The following is a 16,535-nucleotide window of genomic DNA, read 5'->3' as shown; positions in this document are numbered from 1 at the left end:
TTCAGGTCCCTCATACTAGAGAAGGCAAAGCCAAACTGCATATATAGTTTCAAGAAGAGTTGTGACAAATGTAAATGTAAATTGGCAAGTTACTTTGCCAGGAGTTGCTAGCTAGTCATGGACAAAAAACAGACAATAAATTAAAGGAATAATGTAGCATTTATTAACTGAATAGTGAGCCAACTTTAAAATCAGAAACATTGCAGTAATCACAAGGTGTATCAGGTGAAACACAGACTAAATAGATCATCATTTTTTAAAGTTGACCACTTGGATTCTACACTCTATCTAGAATAAATCCATTTGCTACTGACATTAATTTTTTCAGTTGTTTAACTATACTCATCACATATGATATATTTAATCATTTTCAAACTGTATGATCATTCTTCCAATAATATCATAGCAATCTTTAATGAAAGTGAACTGCAGTAGCAGACTGGGAACAACAGCCCATAAACAGTTCTTAATTCAACTATTTACTAAACTCCTACCAATCTGCGTAAGGAGTAACAGCAATTTGCATTGCAATTTTGATCTCGGTAATCTTTCCCCATACTGATTTTCAACTTCTAAAGCATCTTAGTTGAATGAGGTGTGTTTCTCCCTCGACAGGTGCTCTCTGACCTGCTAGAATACTTCCAGCAATTTTGGTTTTTAATTCAGACTTTTAGCATGTGCCACGTTTTTCAATTAGCTGAAAACTCTTTGGTTTCTTGGTGAATCAGGATTATGCCTTAACCATGGTCATCAGCACAAAACCATGTATATCTTTAACTCTTGTAAGATCAATAGTTAGGCAAGCCATGGCAATATGACTCATGATTAACTGGACAGCCTTTTAGAAATAGGATTATCAGTCTATCAAACAATTCACTGAAAATCAAAACAGTAGATGCTCAAAATATGAAATAGAAACAAAATGATGTGGGCAATCATCAGGTCAGGGAGCATCTTTGGAAAGAAAAAGTTAACATTTCAGGTTGAACACCTTTCATCAGTGCTGGGAGAAGGATAAAACAAGGTAGTATGAAGCTGCGGGAGAATTGCATAGAACAAAGGGGAATATCTCTGATAGAACGAGACCATATCTACCTTGGAATAAACTGTAAATACAGACGTTAATGGGGACATCGAGGGAGGGGGAATAAGGTCTTTTTACCAAGTGCATTACTGCATGCACTAGGTGCTAATAAAGAGAAAAGCCCAGCCCACTGATACAGACAAAGTAAGTCACTGCAACATGCCCAGACAGGCCAAGAATCGTTCTTTTCACTTAAGTTGAGCTACTTAACTGCAGGAGGCCACAAAGAGTTCAGAGAAAGGGTAGTGTTACGAAATAAAGTTGTAGGCACCTGGAAGCTCAAAGTCACCACCAAAATAAACAAAGGTGCTCTAAAAATTACTTTGATGAGAAAGTGGAAGGATAGGTTAGTAAGTCTGCGGATAACACAAAGGTTGGTGGTGTTATGGATAGTAGAGTTGCCAAGACAGACTGTAGGCTGAGCTGGATTGAGAAGTGGCAAATAGAATTCAATCCATAAAGGTATTAAGTGATACACTTTGCAAGGTTGGCTTGAGGGCAGAGTAGAGTTAATGGCAGGATTCCTAGCAGTGTGGATCAACTTTTTGGGGTGTAATTCCATAAATCCCTCAAAGTTGCAAAGGTGGTTAAGAAGATGCATGTTGCGTTGGCCTTCATTAATCAAGGATTAAGTTCAAGAGCCATGAGGTAATATTGCAGCTCTAAGACTGGTTAGGCCACACTTGGAATATTGTGTTCAATTCTGGTCACCTTATTAAAGAAAGCACGTGGAAACTTTAGAGAAGGTGCAGAGGATAGTTATCAGAATGCTGCCTGGATTAGAGAACATGCCTTATGAGGAAATGTTGCGTGAGTAAAGGAGGATAAGAGGCAACTTGATACAGGTGTACAAGATTATGAGAGACATTGTAAATGCCTGCCATTCTATACCTAGACAGCATTTCAGGAAATCTGATCACTTGGCTATACTTATTCTACCTACAGACAGAGGGTAAAGAGCAAGGCTCCAGAGATCAGGACAAAAAGAAGTGGTTATACGAGGAAGAGGAGTGGCTACAGGATTGGTGAAATGGATCACATTCAGAACTGATACACCATGGTTGTCTCAGTATGATGAGTATGTCCCCACAATATTATTGTCTTCTCCAACCAGAAGCCATGGATGAACCACAAGGGCCAGCACAGTGGCATTCAGGTCTGGCGACCAAGTAAGATACAAGAGGTCCAGGTACAATCTCCAGAAAGCTGTTTCACGGGCAGAGTGGCAAAATTCAATCAAACCTGAATCATTGAAGGATGCTCCAACAGCTGCAGCAGGGCTTGAATGCTATCACCTACTACGAACAGAAACCAAGCAACATAGTTGTCAAGAAGGCTTCGCTTCCAGATAAGCTCAATGCCTTTCATGTTTGTTTTGATTGCCAAAACATGGGAGGAAACTTCATGAACTCCCAGAGCCCTGATGACACTGTGATTTCAGTCTTTAAGGCTTTCATGAAAGCATCCTTCATGAGCGTGAACCCATGGAAAGCATCCAGCCCTGACAGGGTACCTAGTTGAGTTTACTATTTATCTGCGCTGATCAACTGGCTGGCATGTTGACCTCTCTTTAACCTCTTGCTTCAGCAATCTGAGGTACCCACCTGCTTCAATCATGCCCAAGAACATGGTAAACTGCCTCAATGACTATCGTCCAGAAGCACTTGCATCACACTGACAAAGTGCTTTGAGAGGTTGATGATGAAACATACCAACTCCTAAGAAGCTAACTGGATGTACAGATGCCATCTCATTGACTCTTCACTCAGCTTACATCAGAACGCTCTTCATTGATTACAACTTGACCTTCAATATTATCATCCCCCTCAAAATTAATCAATGTGTTTCAAAAGCTTGGCCTCAATACCTCCTTGTGAAAATTATCGTCAATTTCCTCACTTGCAGACTCCAGTCAGTTCAGATTGACAACAACATCTCCTCCACAATCTCCATCAGCACAGGTGTACAAGGCTATGTGCTTAGCCCCCAACTGTATGTGCTTTATACTTATGACTGAGAGGCTAAGCACAGCTCCAATGCCATACTTAAATCTGCTGATGAAACCACTGATGTTGGATGAATCACCATGGCGTTGGAAGAAAGGAGATTGAAAATCTTGCTGAGTGATGCTAAAACAACAAACTCTCACACAATGTCAGCAAGACCAAGGAGCTGACTGCTGACTTCAAGAGGAAGAAACCAGAGGTCCATGAGCCAGTTCTCAATGGGGGATCAGAGGTGGTAAAGGTCGGCAACATTAAATTCCTTGGTGTTATCATTTTAGAGCATCTGTCCAGAGTCCAGCACATAGGTATCATTACAAAGAAAGCACCTCTACTTCTTCAGAAGTCTGTGAAGATTTGGCATATCATCCAAAACTCAATTTCTAGATATGTAGAGTATATTGACAGGTTGCATCATAAGATATAGGAGCAGAAGTAGGCCATTCAGCCCATCGAGCCTGCTCCACCATTCAATCATGGGCTGATCCAATTCTTCCAGTCATCCCCACTCCCCTGCTTTCACCCCATAGCCTTTGATGCCCTGGCTAATCAAGAACTACCTATCTCTGCCTTAAATACACACAATGACTTGGCCTCCTCAGCCACTCACGGCAACAAATTCTACAGATTTACCACCCCCTGACTGAAGTAATTTCTCCGCATCTCAGTTCTAAAAGGATGTCCTTCTATACTGAAGTCGTGCCCTCTTGTCCTAGAATCCCCTATTATGGCTGGATATGGAACCATCAATGCCCTCAAACAGAAAAGCTTATAAAAGTGGTGGTTACAGGAAAGGCCTCCCCACCATTGAGCACATCTGGAGAGTGCTTTTTCAGGAAAGCAGCGTCCAACATCAAGGACCTCAACCATCCAGGCCATGTTCTTTTCTCAATTCTCATCAGGAAAGTGGTATTGGAGCTTCAGGACTCTCACCACTTCCTTCAGGAAAAGTTATGAACATGAGTTGAGAGTTAAGGGGCAAAAGTTTAGGAGTAACACAAGGGGAACTTCTTTACTCAGAGAGTGGTGGCTGTGTGGAACGAGCTTCCAGTAGAAGTGGTAGAGGCAGGTTCAATTTTGACATTTGAAAAAAATTGGATAGGTATATGGACAGGAAAGGAATGGAGGGTTATGGGCTGATAGCAGGTCGGTGGGACTAGGTGAGAGTAAGCGTTCAGCACAGAATAGAAGGGCCAAGATGGCCTGTTTCTGTGCTATAGTTGTTATATGGTTATAAGTTATTACCCCCCCCCATAACCATCAGACTCTTGAACTAGAGGGGCTAACTTCACACACCCCACCACTGAACCACTCCCATTACCACACTTTCAAGGACACTTTATCTCAAGTTCTCAATATTGCTCATTTTTTAAAAATTATTTTTGTATTTGCAGTTTGTTGTCTTTTACACATTGATTGTTGAGCACAATCTTTGATTCTATTGTGTTTCTTTTATTTACAGTGAATGGCCAGAAGAAATTGAATCTCAGCATTATAAATAGTGACATATGTACTTTGATACTAAATTTACTTTAAATATATATAAAATACCTTCCACCACCCCCCCCCCCCCAAGGGTGTCAATGTTTAATACCTGACAACATACTTTTAAGATGTGTGGAGAAAAGTTTTGGGGAGATGTCAAGAGGTAGGTTTTTTTTGGAAAAAGAACAGAATGGTGAATGCCTGGAATACACACCTGGGGGCAGCAATAGAAGCTGATTAGAGACTTTTAAGATGAAGAAAATTAGTGGGTTATGAGCGTGTGGAAGGGAAAGATAGATTGCAGAAAGGGTTAAAACAGTATAACACCATAGGCTGAAAGGCCTGTACTGTGTTGTACTGTTCTATGTACTATGTTCAAAACAATCACATAATCTCAGAGTCTTCAACACCGAAGAGATCACATTGTGAACGTGACTCTGTGATAATGAACTTGATGGCAAAGCTGAAGCAGACCCTGTTGTCTTCCCCTTTCAGTCAGTAAAACCAGTACTAATTTCCTGATCAACTTTGGAGAAAGGGTTTCAATTCAGCATTACAATTCCCAGGCATATTGTGGGGTTCTGCATTCAAGTTTCACTAGATTCCCAAACCAAGTGTACTTCCAGAGATATTGTCTAGTAAATTTTTCCTGAAGATTTAGCATTTTTGGTCTCTTAAAACAGAAAATGCTCTCAGATTTTAGATTAATGGGAAGAAATAAAGTACTAATATTCTGCCCTCACTCAAGATTTCCCCCATTTTCTGAAGCTAGGAGATAGGTAAACGCCAGTATGTGCAGTTGTAGTTTGAAGGCAGTTCTATTAATCATCAGCACATTACAGAACACAAGGAGCTGAATAAAAAGACAGTACTTCTTGGTGTTCTCACAAAAGATTCAAATATTGATCAAAATTCCTTCGACTTTGAACAGCGCCTAAATTAAAGGTACAAACAAAATAAAAACAGCCAACTCGATGACTAAGGTTAATGGTTTAACAACACAATAAGTAATCAACAATAGCTGTGAACTGAGAATTAAACAGTGAGATCTAATAATTAGAAATAAAACAAAGTCTAGTAGAACAAAACAACTAACATTCACTCCTGAAGCCTTGTGTTATTCATCTAGCTTCTGCATGTCAAAACTTACCGCAGTGTGTTAGTGGAGATGGCTACAATGCCCTCAGGACACTGTTCAGAGGCAAAGCCAGATGCATATTCTAGAGTTTCATAGGACAGCGGTGTCAGGTGGAAACGAGACTGGTATGAGTAGCTCAGCCATGACCTACTGGACATGGCCAAAACCTGTATTGGAAAGAAATCAAGTAAAGCACAATCAACAGCAAAGAATAATCAAATTAGAAAGCATTGCCTGAGAACTGTAGCAAGCCAACTTTAAATCAGCAATAGTGAGTAATCATGATATCAGGTGAAACACGGACTGAAAGTATCATCATTTTAAAGTTGCTCAGATTTGTGGGTTGGAGGATAATGACTTCACTGGGCTTAAAGCAGCACCAAGATTATATAGCATCACAATAGCCTTCACACTTCTTCCAGTTAAGAGGACTCTAAAATCATGCAATAAAATGCTTCGGGTTTAAAGTGTGGTAAAACTATTAAGGTAAGTTATACAAAGGTATTTCCAAACGAGTATCCATGATATATAACACACTGATCCAAGGGTAATTTAGAGAATTATTTCTGCAGTCTGTATTTGTTAAGCAGCAAGAACCTCAAGACTGTGGTGAGAAACATGATAGGCTTCTTTAGTTATCAACTTCAGGACCAATTCCCTTTAATGCATGACAAGAAGGAAACTATGGGCAGTTAGCAATAGTTCAGAGAAAATATGTAAAAATTCTTATTACTTTTCTGCTTGTAGCAGAGTTCCAATGACATCCAACATTAGATTTTTGACCATTTAGAATAATCTTAAGTAATAAGATTTTGATTCACAGCAATGATGAACCAAGGCAATCTTAAAAATAAAGCAACATAATTTTTATGTCATTATCATCCAACCCTTAGATCATGAAAAGCAGAAATAATAATTGTGTACACTCACCGCTTCTTGACCTTGCATCCTGACCCTGAAAAGTTTAACAGGTCGTGAACCCAGGTATCTGGTTCTTGTGTCAGACAGGTCTCCAGTGACTGGGTCCAACACTGTCCTAAGTAATACACCGTTCTAAAAGAATCGCAGAAAAATATTAGAACATCAATAAACTCCAAATGTGAACAAGGTATACTAGACAATGCTACCCACAAATATTCCTTTGTTCTAGGCTGCAGTGTCCTGATGTGATAGAAGACATACCCTGATACAGGCCTGTTTTAATCTGTGCCACCACAATGTATCAAGGTTAAAACACAGGATATAAAAATGCTAGTGACTCAATTGAGAGTGAGCAAAAGGTGACCAAACAAGTGATCAGAATTAAGATGTGAGTTGTCATTCATATGAGAAGAGCGATAGCAAGTTTCACATTCTTACCACATTCTAAATAAGGGTATTTATCCTAAATGATGAGCTTGCTGGTGACCATATACCTTAGTCTTTCTTTCTGTATATTACACCAAGCTGAAACAACCAGATTATCTTTTCCAGTAAATCCTTTAACTGTTTTAAGAACTTTCAGAATAGGATTCCCTCCCCCCCCCCCCCCCCCCGAGAGAGCCCTAGCTTTTAACGGTTGTGAGGAACAACTTGGGCTTCTTTAGTTTTGAAACTGAGATCTTTATTCAATCCCTGCAGAGTTTAACTTGTCCTAGCTCGTTTACTCACCTGTAAACCAATATTTAGGTACAAGAAGCCAATGGAACCTTTCTCTCCCAGTTCATCTTGTTTCTCCGCACCCCCCATCTCAACTATGCAGAGAGATTCAGGCTGTGCAGGAAGAGCTTGCATACTGAGAGGCTGCAAACAATCCTAAAAATGACAAACAACAAGTCAGTGCAGTTTATTAACTCAGAAAGTTTGAGTGCTACAAAGCAATACATTCCAGAAAGTCTAGTTCAACCCGCTGTACAGTCAATACAAAAATATTTGAGGACAACTGAAAACATTGAAGCATTTCAAAAAAGAAATTTCACCTAAGGTGGACCATAGATACAATTAAATGATGTCATTACACTGAAAGTCAGAGGCAATGATGGGGGTGGCCAACAGATTCTTCACTTAGAATCAGATTAAAAGCTTTCAAGACATCACTTGGCATTTTACTTCTACAATGAGAAACAGCAAAGAGATTTTAAAGGTCGCAACAACAAAACAATAAAATTCAGGGATAGTAATGAAAATATGCCTCGTAAGTTATACAATTCCTTGGACAAGGGTGAAACAACCAGAAGTTCCATTTTCATATACCAAGGGCAACCAAAAGAGGTTGTGATGAATTTTCTCCTAATATATTAGAGCTATAACAGTTGAGAAATAGAGTACAACATGACCAGCAGGATAAAATGCTCATGGGAAAAAAATCTATACAAAAAGTGAGACCTAAACAAACAGGTCAAGATCTGAAAGATAGTGATTTCTTCCCACATGCTGTTGTTTTAATCAAAAATAACTTCTAGAGGAAAAACAAATCTTTCTAAACTAGTTTAATCTATATATTTATGTCATGCTGGCATCTTATGGAAGGAATGCACCAAAGTAACAGTAAACCCTTAACATCAGTAAGTTCCAACCCTTGAAATATTGCTTAACTAGCAGACTAAATCACCAGATACTTTTCTGGCCAACTGCCCCATCTATTGATGAGAAATCAAAACAGCAATCCCACTCCACAGGTAAAGAGACTTAGGTGTATAGAACATTGCCTACACCTAATACATTATGCTCAACAAATTTGTTAAGTTTCTTGAAAAACAAGACTTAGTAAATCCATTCATTTGATAGGACTTATTTTAAACAAGGAAATGGTTGGTATTAGAGACTACTACTTAGTACATCAAAATTAAAAGGTTAAATTCAAAGTACTAAAAGGAAATTGCATAAAACTTACCGAAGGGTCGAGAGAGATAATCCTGACTGTGTTATCCACGAGACCCACAGCCAGAAATCGGGAACGCTGCTCTCCTACAGGAACATTTGCTAAACTCATGCAGACGACATCAGTTGACATCTCTTTACGCTCTGTGTATTCATTCAGTTGTCCAGACTACAACCAAAAGTTTGCAAATACAACACATGAAGCATCTGATGAAATGGACTCTAATAACTTAATCAGAAGACCTATATAACAATAGCTACTGACAAAGAACTGCTTCAAATACAATTTCACCTAACATTTTAATACTGCCATTTAATACATTTTAATACATTTTTACCTGCCATTCCTTTCTCAAAACCCTGTATGCTTCTTCGACTTAACTGACTAGTGTAACACAATCTATGTTTTCTGTGCATCAATTTTGCAGATCATTTCCACTTTGGAAGTGAGAACAATATTCAAACACCAGAACTTTAATTGGAAACCAGATCTAAGTGCTGGACACTCCAAACCCGTCACCTCTGTTGGCTGTATGCATAGAGCAGTGATGCCCAGAAGCAAGTTATGTTAAGGAAGGGGAAACAAATTCTAGCCAGGTGCATGTATATTAGCTGTAAGTTAAAAGCACTGACCTATCAACTAATGCACTTCTACACTGTAGTTTACTCACCGGATCCATCTCAAAGTAAACCAGCTCCCCGCCAGTCAGTGCAATCACCACCTGTCTCTGATTCACTGCACATTTCACAATTGTCTTTTTACCAGGGGTCTTCCACTCATTGACTCTCTTATCGGCACGGATGTGACGGATCCCATCAGGGTACACCTTAAAACCCATCAGAAAGGGAGTTAATGTAGGCTATAGTACAAAGTACACTTTCAACTTCATCTTGTTTGTGTAAGGTTAAATGTAATGCAATCTTTCCATTCAGAATGATAATGCACAATATCACAATCATTAAAAAGGTTAAGATGATCCTCTCATTCCTTCTGCTTATTTCAGCTATCCAATCAAGGTGAGAAACTTGACAAGCTCAGTCTTGGTTATCACAAAATAACACTATGTTTAAGAACTAATTATTCTAATTCATCTTTATTTCGTGTTCCTCCTGCCCAGGTAGATAATGTTCCTTTTAAACTAGTCTCCACTTCAAAACTGTGGAAAAAATGACATATTTTCATCAATTATTACATCCCCAGCAAGCATTCAATTGCATTCCCAGGTGTATTCTTGTTAACACTAGGCCAATTGGCAAGAATTTTCCATCAGTAATAATCCTCTGAGAGCCTTCCATCATGTTGTCCCTCATTCTATTTATAAAAGATTAACAAGTTACCACATGACCAGCAAAACATTAGTGGGCTAGGTAGATTAATCAACAATTATTCCTCAATAATATTACACTAATTTCAGCCATTAAAATTATTTAATTGAACCTCATCCAATCAGTACCTTTTCATTACAATTACCTCTTAATAAGATAACCTCTCAATAAGATAAAGAGGCTCATTTTGCTACTAATATGAACAGAAGTAGGTCAGCTAATCAATTACTCAAATTTATCTCATTGGAATCACATGGCAGTAATTTAACTCCAACTTTTGTTCAGTAATCTTGACCAAATAAAAATTCATTAATCAATTTATGATTTTTTCCCAATATTTCCAGCTGTGGTAGCTCATGGGGAAGAGTTCCAGATTTCCATTACCATCTGTCTGAATATGTAACATCACCAACCCTCAATAGGCGAGCTGTAAAATAAATTATCACAGCTTAACCAACCCAGGTAACGCAATCATACTGAAATTTGACACTTAGGAGAAATAAAATCCTCATTTATTAAGACTGTTTTTGCAATTCAATTCTGGCCCAAAAATTCTGGTGAGTTTGTACCATGCCTGCATCCCATTGCCAATAAATCTTTCCCATGGTGAGACTTCAGAAATTAGTGTCAAGTTTTCAACGGGTCCAACAATAACTCAAATGTAACTTCCAATTTTTGTATTCCTAATTCTGGGATAAAAAACTTTTTTTTTGAAAGTAACAATTTAATTAAAATACAAATTAATTAAATCACACAAGTGAAATAATCACTTGGTCAATGGAAATCTCAGATGTTTTCCAAGATTCAGCATGTCACTGGGACACAAAACTTTTTTCCTCAAGGAGAAAAAGCCATGCACATAGAGATGCTGAATTTCTACTGAGCTGAAAAATTCTGAATGAGGTACTAATGGTCACTGGGCTAGATTTAGGAGGAATAATGTTAATTATGAGACTTCACCTGTAGCTCGTCTTACCACTTAAACAGATTAAACCACTTTTTTAAAAAAATAGGGAAAAGGCTCAAATTCAATGAACTAGATGCTGCATTTCCCCCCCCCAGATTGCATGAGTGAAGCAAGAAGGGTATGCAAAACAGAGTACTCCAACAATCAATGAAATTCTTGGTAACAGCCAGCATAAAACGTTATAGATTCAGCTGAGCCAATGTACAAATCAAATTTTTCCAGAATATGGGCATTGCTGACATATCATTTACTGCTTTTCCTCCTGAATTGCTGTAGTCCATGTGTTTAAAATACTAACACTAAAGGTTCTATGATTTTAAACCAGCAACATTGAAACTCAGCATGTGGTGTGACATGGAGATGATCATTCCCTTATTCTTGTTGCTCAAATTTATATTTGGGTGGTGCTGTTGAAGCTACAGCAGGAAACTGCGCATACTTTGTAGTGCTATATGGGACAGTCAAGTGTGCCATGATCTGTGAAGGTTTTTTTGTATGCAATAATCTGGCACAATATTTGAGTGAAAGAAACTGAAGAAGCCTGTTTAGAAAACAGCAACAGGCTGTAAAATATATCCAGACGTTTATGTCCTGGGCTAAATCCTATAGTCCTACCTGAACCAGTGCATCCTCACCAAGCAAGGAGCAGGAGAGTGTGGGGGTGGTACCCAGAAATCCAGAGTCTGTCACTTCCTCTACGGTCTCACCAATAGACAGTACCAGTGTGGCATTCACGAAAGACACAATGATGTATGCATCATATTCATCTAAACACACACAAAAAGGTGCAAAATACACTTGCAGGTTAACATTCAACACTTTTAATATGTAATACAATTTGCCAATAAGCGTTACCTTGCCTCTAATGGAAATCACTAAGCAGAAATTCCTTATTGCATCTTGTGGGTTTCATTTTTACTGCACAAATAAAGTCCCTCCCAATGTCAAAATGAAGCTGATATTACAATCACCATATGTTCTGCTGAATGCAGTCAGCTGTCCCTTGCAGATTTGGTCCTATTTGTTTTGTGTGCTAGGGGATGACTTGTACAGGACAAAGGGAAAAGGAACACTGTAAAAAAAAAGTGTACCAATTACTGCTACGAGGCTCTGCTTAGAAGTCATTTCTACCTTGTCCTTGACAAAGGCAATACTAGCTATAGGTTCAAGAATGAAATAAGAATAAAGTTCATCATGAAACTTCTAAATGCATAAACTATTTTGGCTGGAGACTGGAATATCTATTAGTAAAGTCAAAAAGGCTATTTACATGTTTTAAAATATTGAGTTTGGCAATCTCTTAGCCACTGTTAGTTAAGGTCTAGAAGGTCAAGCCCTAGAGCAGCTAACAGGTTGATAAACTGCCGGCTGGTAGCAAACCCTGCTTAGGAATTGGTACGATAAAGCTAAGTTCATAAAAACAGCATAATATTAAAATTTATTTGGTGAATGTCAACAATCTAATTTGATTCAAAGATCTATTAAAGATCTTGAAGTACAATAAATCTGATGATTTGGGTGTTCCTAAATTAATCTTGCATTAAGCTAAGTACTGCATCCTTGTCATTTCCAGCCAAATCTGCCAACAATGTACTTTACATTACCAGTATGAACAAAATATTGAATTTACCACCTTCAACTGTAGCTAGAATGAAAACCTGACATAGATATCACAATTATTGCATTAGCTTTTCATAAGATGTCCAAAACAAACAGTTCAGAACCCCCACAATAAAATACAATAAATGTTATTTAGGGATGTTAAGTATAACAGTTCCTACATCCAAATGAAGTTATTATGAAAATACAGTTACTATGAACTTCCAAACCTGAGTCGCGTTTGGAGGGGGAGTTTTGAGTTTCACATTAGGTTAAACTTTTGGTGTTTGAGGAGCTTGCAATCAAAAACTGTGAAGCACTACTTTTGCAGCGCAGTCACTTAGATGCACTTTCCTGCATAAATACCAATGAAGTACATCAGACCTAATGACAACACTGACAATAGTCTTGCTGATTCTCGTAATGGTTCTATTGTTGGGATGGGAAGGTTGGGAACGTTGCAGCTTTCCATTCATGTTTGTCCTAAACCGGAGGCCCTAGCAGCAGGTACGCACCTAGAATGAGTAGCACCTTCCCCGGCCACCTGTGGGAGAGAAACAGAGGCTTGGTATTGGTAGAGATCGAGCCACCATATACCAGCCAGGGTTAGTACTGCTCTTTCACACCCAAAAGAGACAACCAGGGTATAAACTATAAACAGCAAAACAATCACTTAAGCTAGGCAAATATGAACTCTTACCGACCAGACACTGCAGGCAAGATGTCAAATGTCAGTTGCCATTATAAATGAAACTATAAAATGGGAACTAACATAAATCCATCAGCCAGTTTACAAAACTTAATGGTTTTGCCCCAAATTAGAGGATGTTTTAAATGACAAAACAAGTTTATGTTCTTTAAAAATTTATATTAGAGCACTATTTTCCAAGAAGCTCATGTAAAAAGCATCATTCATTTGAAAATAATCAGAAAATAGCCATTTCCATTCCCAACAATTAAAGTGCTGCAGGAATGCCAAATGCTACTCATTCCCAACCAAAACCTAGAAGTAAATTTACTCAATTGACTGAAAGAAAAATGTTTATCCCATGTTTGCTAATGGTTTTGATTGATCTGATTATCATACAATTGCTTGCAAATATTTAAGGACAATCAAAATTTGCTGTACCCAGCCCAAGAGACCAATATTGCAGTTTTCAGTTTTGTACATCATTTACATTAAGACACAATGATAAAAATCACAGCAGGCCTTTCCAGATTAACCCCAATTTACATTCAATAACCTAACCCCAGATTAAGTCATAGTGGAGAAAATTACTGAGTGAAACACACTAGGCTAGGAAGTTCAAGTCCACTCATGATCGCTATTTAATGGAAAGAGAAAAAATACAAGAACACAGGCACACTTCCCTGTGCTGACAATGAAAGACTGCCAATACATTTCCAAATCAGATTAGCGTACAAGGAAAGCAAGTGGGTGATGAAATTCAGCTGGGTTTCTGCCCTTGATAGAAAAAAGGTCAGTTTCCGGGATGGGGCGGGGGGGGGGGGGGGGGGGAGGTTATGGGAGCAACTGCAGACTGTTTTAAAAGATTATATGCTTTATCTCCAGTAGTGGAGAAAATGAACATTTGGAGAGGTTGATGGTGTATCAACTATAATTAAACAGGCTACTTTGGCACAGATAATGTGGAGCTTCTTAGTATTCCTTTAAAGATTGTGGATTGGTTCACAGTGGACATGTTCCACTGGTAGACTGGAAAGGAGGTCAAGTAGGTCAATGCCTTTTGTTAGTTCACTCACCACCTGAAGTGGAACCAAACCGGCAGCCACATCCTTCAGGCCACAACAGTTAAATAAGTGGTGGTTTTACCACGCACCTCTTACGATAGACACTAAAGTCCTTCACCCAAAGTACATTCTGTGCCCTTCTTACTTTCACTGTTTCTTCAAAATGTTATTCAATATGGAACAGTAATGATTAATCAGCAGAGGGAAGATAGTAGCCATTATAGTCTTGGCCAAACTGAGTAGTCTGTCAGTCAATTCAGAGAAAAGCAAACTGCTAGGTGCTGAGTCACACAGGCCAGACCAGATAAGCCGATAGATTTCTTTCCCTGAAGACAATTCAGTAATTTCTGGTCATTATTATCAATGGCTTCTTAAAAATGTATATAAATTACATGGCTACTGTAAACAAATTTTTAACTCAAATCCTTTTATCTTACCACCCTGGTAACACAATTATGTGCACCACAATACCCAGGTTTGCAAATTACCGATAGATATAAATTAGTGTCAAATCAATGCAAGTCATTCTAAATAAGGACTAATCCAATGTACAAAGACCACATTTCAAACATTAGAAATGCAAAACAGATCAATCCTTTTGCTTTCAGTAACTTTAGTTTCAGAACCAGGTTGGCAAGAATAAGGATTTTGGGCTGACATGAAGCCATAACAAGCAGGTATGCCTATTGATGAAATGCCAGTTCCGGTTGCTGTGGAATTCCACTTTACAAAACAATACATGCCGCTTAATAGGAAATCAGAGGGTTTACCCAGTGGGTTAAGCAAGTCAAAATGAAAAAAAGATTACATTTACAACTCAATGTGGAAATATGTTGAGTCAGAACTCTTGCTTCCCTCAATGTATTTTGAATTGTTGTGACTCCAGTGTAATTGCTGGATACTGTCATACGAATAATACTGCATCCTATCCAAGACAAGGGTGTCTTACATTAGTCAGACCATACCTTCCACGTGTCTTCTTACAGTCCACACAGCATTAGGATTACCAGGCAGCTCAGAGACAGCCATTTCTGATACCTGTCAAAAAAAAAAATTGGCAAGTATATTAAACATTTACCTTCTACATTATCCACTTCAAAGGAATTTTTCCTTCACTGTAAATTCAATTCAGCTAGCAATGGAACTGGAGATTATGGACAATTGATATGGGCCAAATACAATGGTTTTGGTCTTCTCAATGTTAAACTGAAATGCTTAGAAAACTAGCAACTTGACAAATGAGTTGCGCAGAGCTATTCTGCTGAATCAGAGAAATAGAATTTTCCCCAAATACTTTTCGGAGAAGAGACATGATTCACATCATTTCAGCAGCAATGCAGGCAGTAACCCAGGCCCTTCCTCACCAAATGTACACACATAAAAAAGGCACAGGAGGTGTTGCCAGCCGAGTCAGAACGAGAGCCTTCACTAATACCTATCTGCCATCATACCTCAGACACAGTGGAAACAAAGCCTGCCGTGACCTCTAACTACAAATATCTAATGAGGCTGTCTAAAGTGGGAATCAGGACCAGCTACCGGATAATTCTATGAACTTTCAGATTACATTCAAATCCTGAAGTGACTAACAGTGAAGCTACTCCTGTCCTTCTATTATCTAAGTAAAAGTCTCGTACCTCAAGACCATGTCTCAAGACTCTCAACGATGACCTTGGCCCTCGCCCACAAGCAACATACAACTGAGGTGTATCTTCATTTGCCAAATCAGCAATCTATCAGTAAAATGAAAACAATGGTTAAACACTTAAGAGCAAACAATCATATGAATACATAAATAGCCAGAACAGATCAGTAAGTAAAACCTGATTTTTTTTTTTAGATTAATTTAGTTTACACTTTTTACAGCAATGACTAATTCTGCCACAGTCAATTCCAAAAGGTTCCTTGATCTTGGCAATCTAATAAACATGAAAAAGATGGAGGATGGAGCTACCTGCAAAGGGAAGGGTTTTGAATGCATTATATACCTGGCATGTCAAAATTGGTGACAGGCTGTCCAGTTCATCCACTAATACCAAGTTTTTGAGAGGTCGTGGTTGAAAGAAAAAGGTATCTCCTTCCTCTAAGGGCATGGCTGAAGAAAATTCTGGTTCATCATCATCATCTCCCAGATGTGCAATCTGATAAAGGTAACTGCAATATGAAAGTTGTGTCTTTATTTTTAAAAAGCACATTACATGAACTATATCTATCAGCACTCAATTGCCAAATCTGTGATCTGGCTGGTAATTTCATCCCTGCAAACCCACATATTACATATTACCCATTTCGAAACAAGTTTAAAAACTAAGGTAACAATTA

The 16,535-nt window shown here is 38.4% G+C and overlaps 1 protein-coding gene across 1 annotated transcript in view; it reads right to left on the bottom strand.

The window, feature by feature from the left end:
- sf3b3 (splicing factor 3b, subunit 3) overlaps positions 1–16,535 on the bottom strand; it is a 57,471-nt gene that overhangs the window by 24,403 nt on the left and 16,533 nt on the right. The window contains exons 10-18 of the mRNA XM_073069679.1: positions 16,202–16,367; positions 15,851–15,946; positions 15,179–15,251; positions 11,478–11,629; positions 9,241–9,396; positions 8,583–8,738; positions 7,361–7,504; positions 6,641–6,763; positions 5,723–5,877 (exon numbers count right to left, since the gene is read on the bottom strand). Of these exons, the coding sequence (XP_072925780.1) occupies positions 5,723–5,877; positions 6,641–6,763; positions 7,361–7,504; positions 8,583–8,738; positions 9,241–9,396; positions 11,478–11,629; positions 15,179–15,251; positions 15,851–15,946; positions 16,202–16,367 (1,221 nt within the window). The remainder of the gene's footprint in view (positions 1–5,722; positions 5,878–6,640; positions 6,764–7,360; positions 7,505–8,582; positions 8,739–9,240; positions 9,397–11,477; positions 11,630–15,178; positions 15,252–15,850; positions 15,947–16,201; positions 16,368–16,535) is intronic.

Source organism: Hemitrygon akajei, chromosome 17 (genome assembly GCF_048418815.1).
Source record: "Hemitrygon akajei chromosome 17, sHemAka1.3, whole genome shotgun sequence".
Taxonomy (NCBI): domain Eukaryota; kingdom Metazoa; phylum Chordata; class Chondrichthyes; order Myliobatiformes; family Dasyatidae; genus Hemitrygon; species Hemitrygon akajei.
The sequence above is the reverse complement of the archived record's forward strand: the minus strand, read 5'-3'. Positions and strand labels throughout refer to the sequence as shown.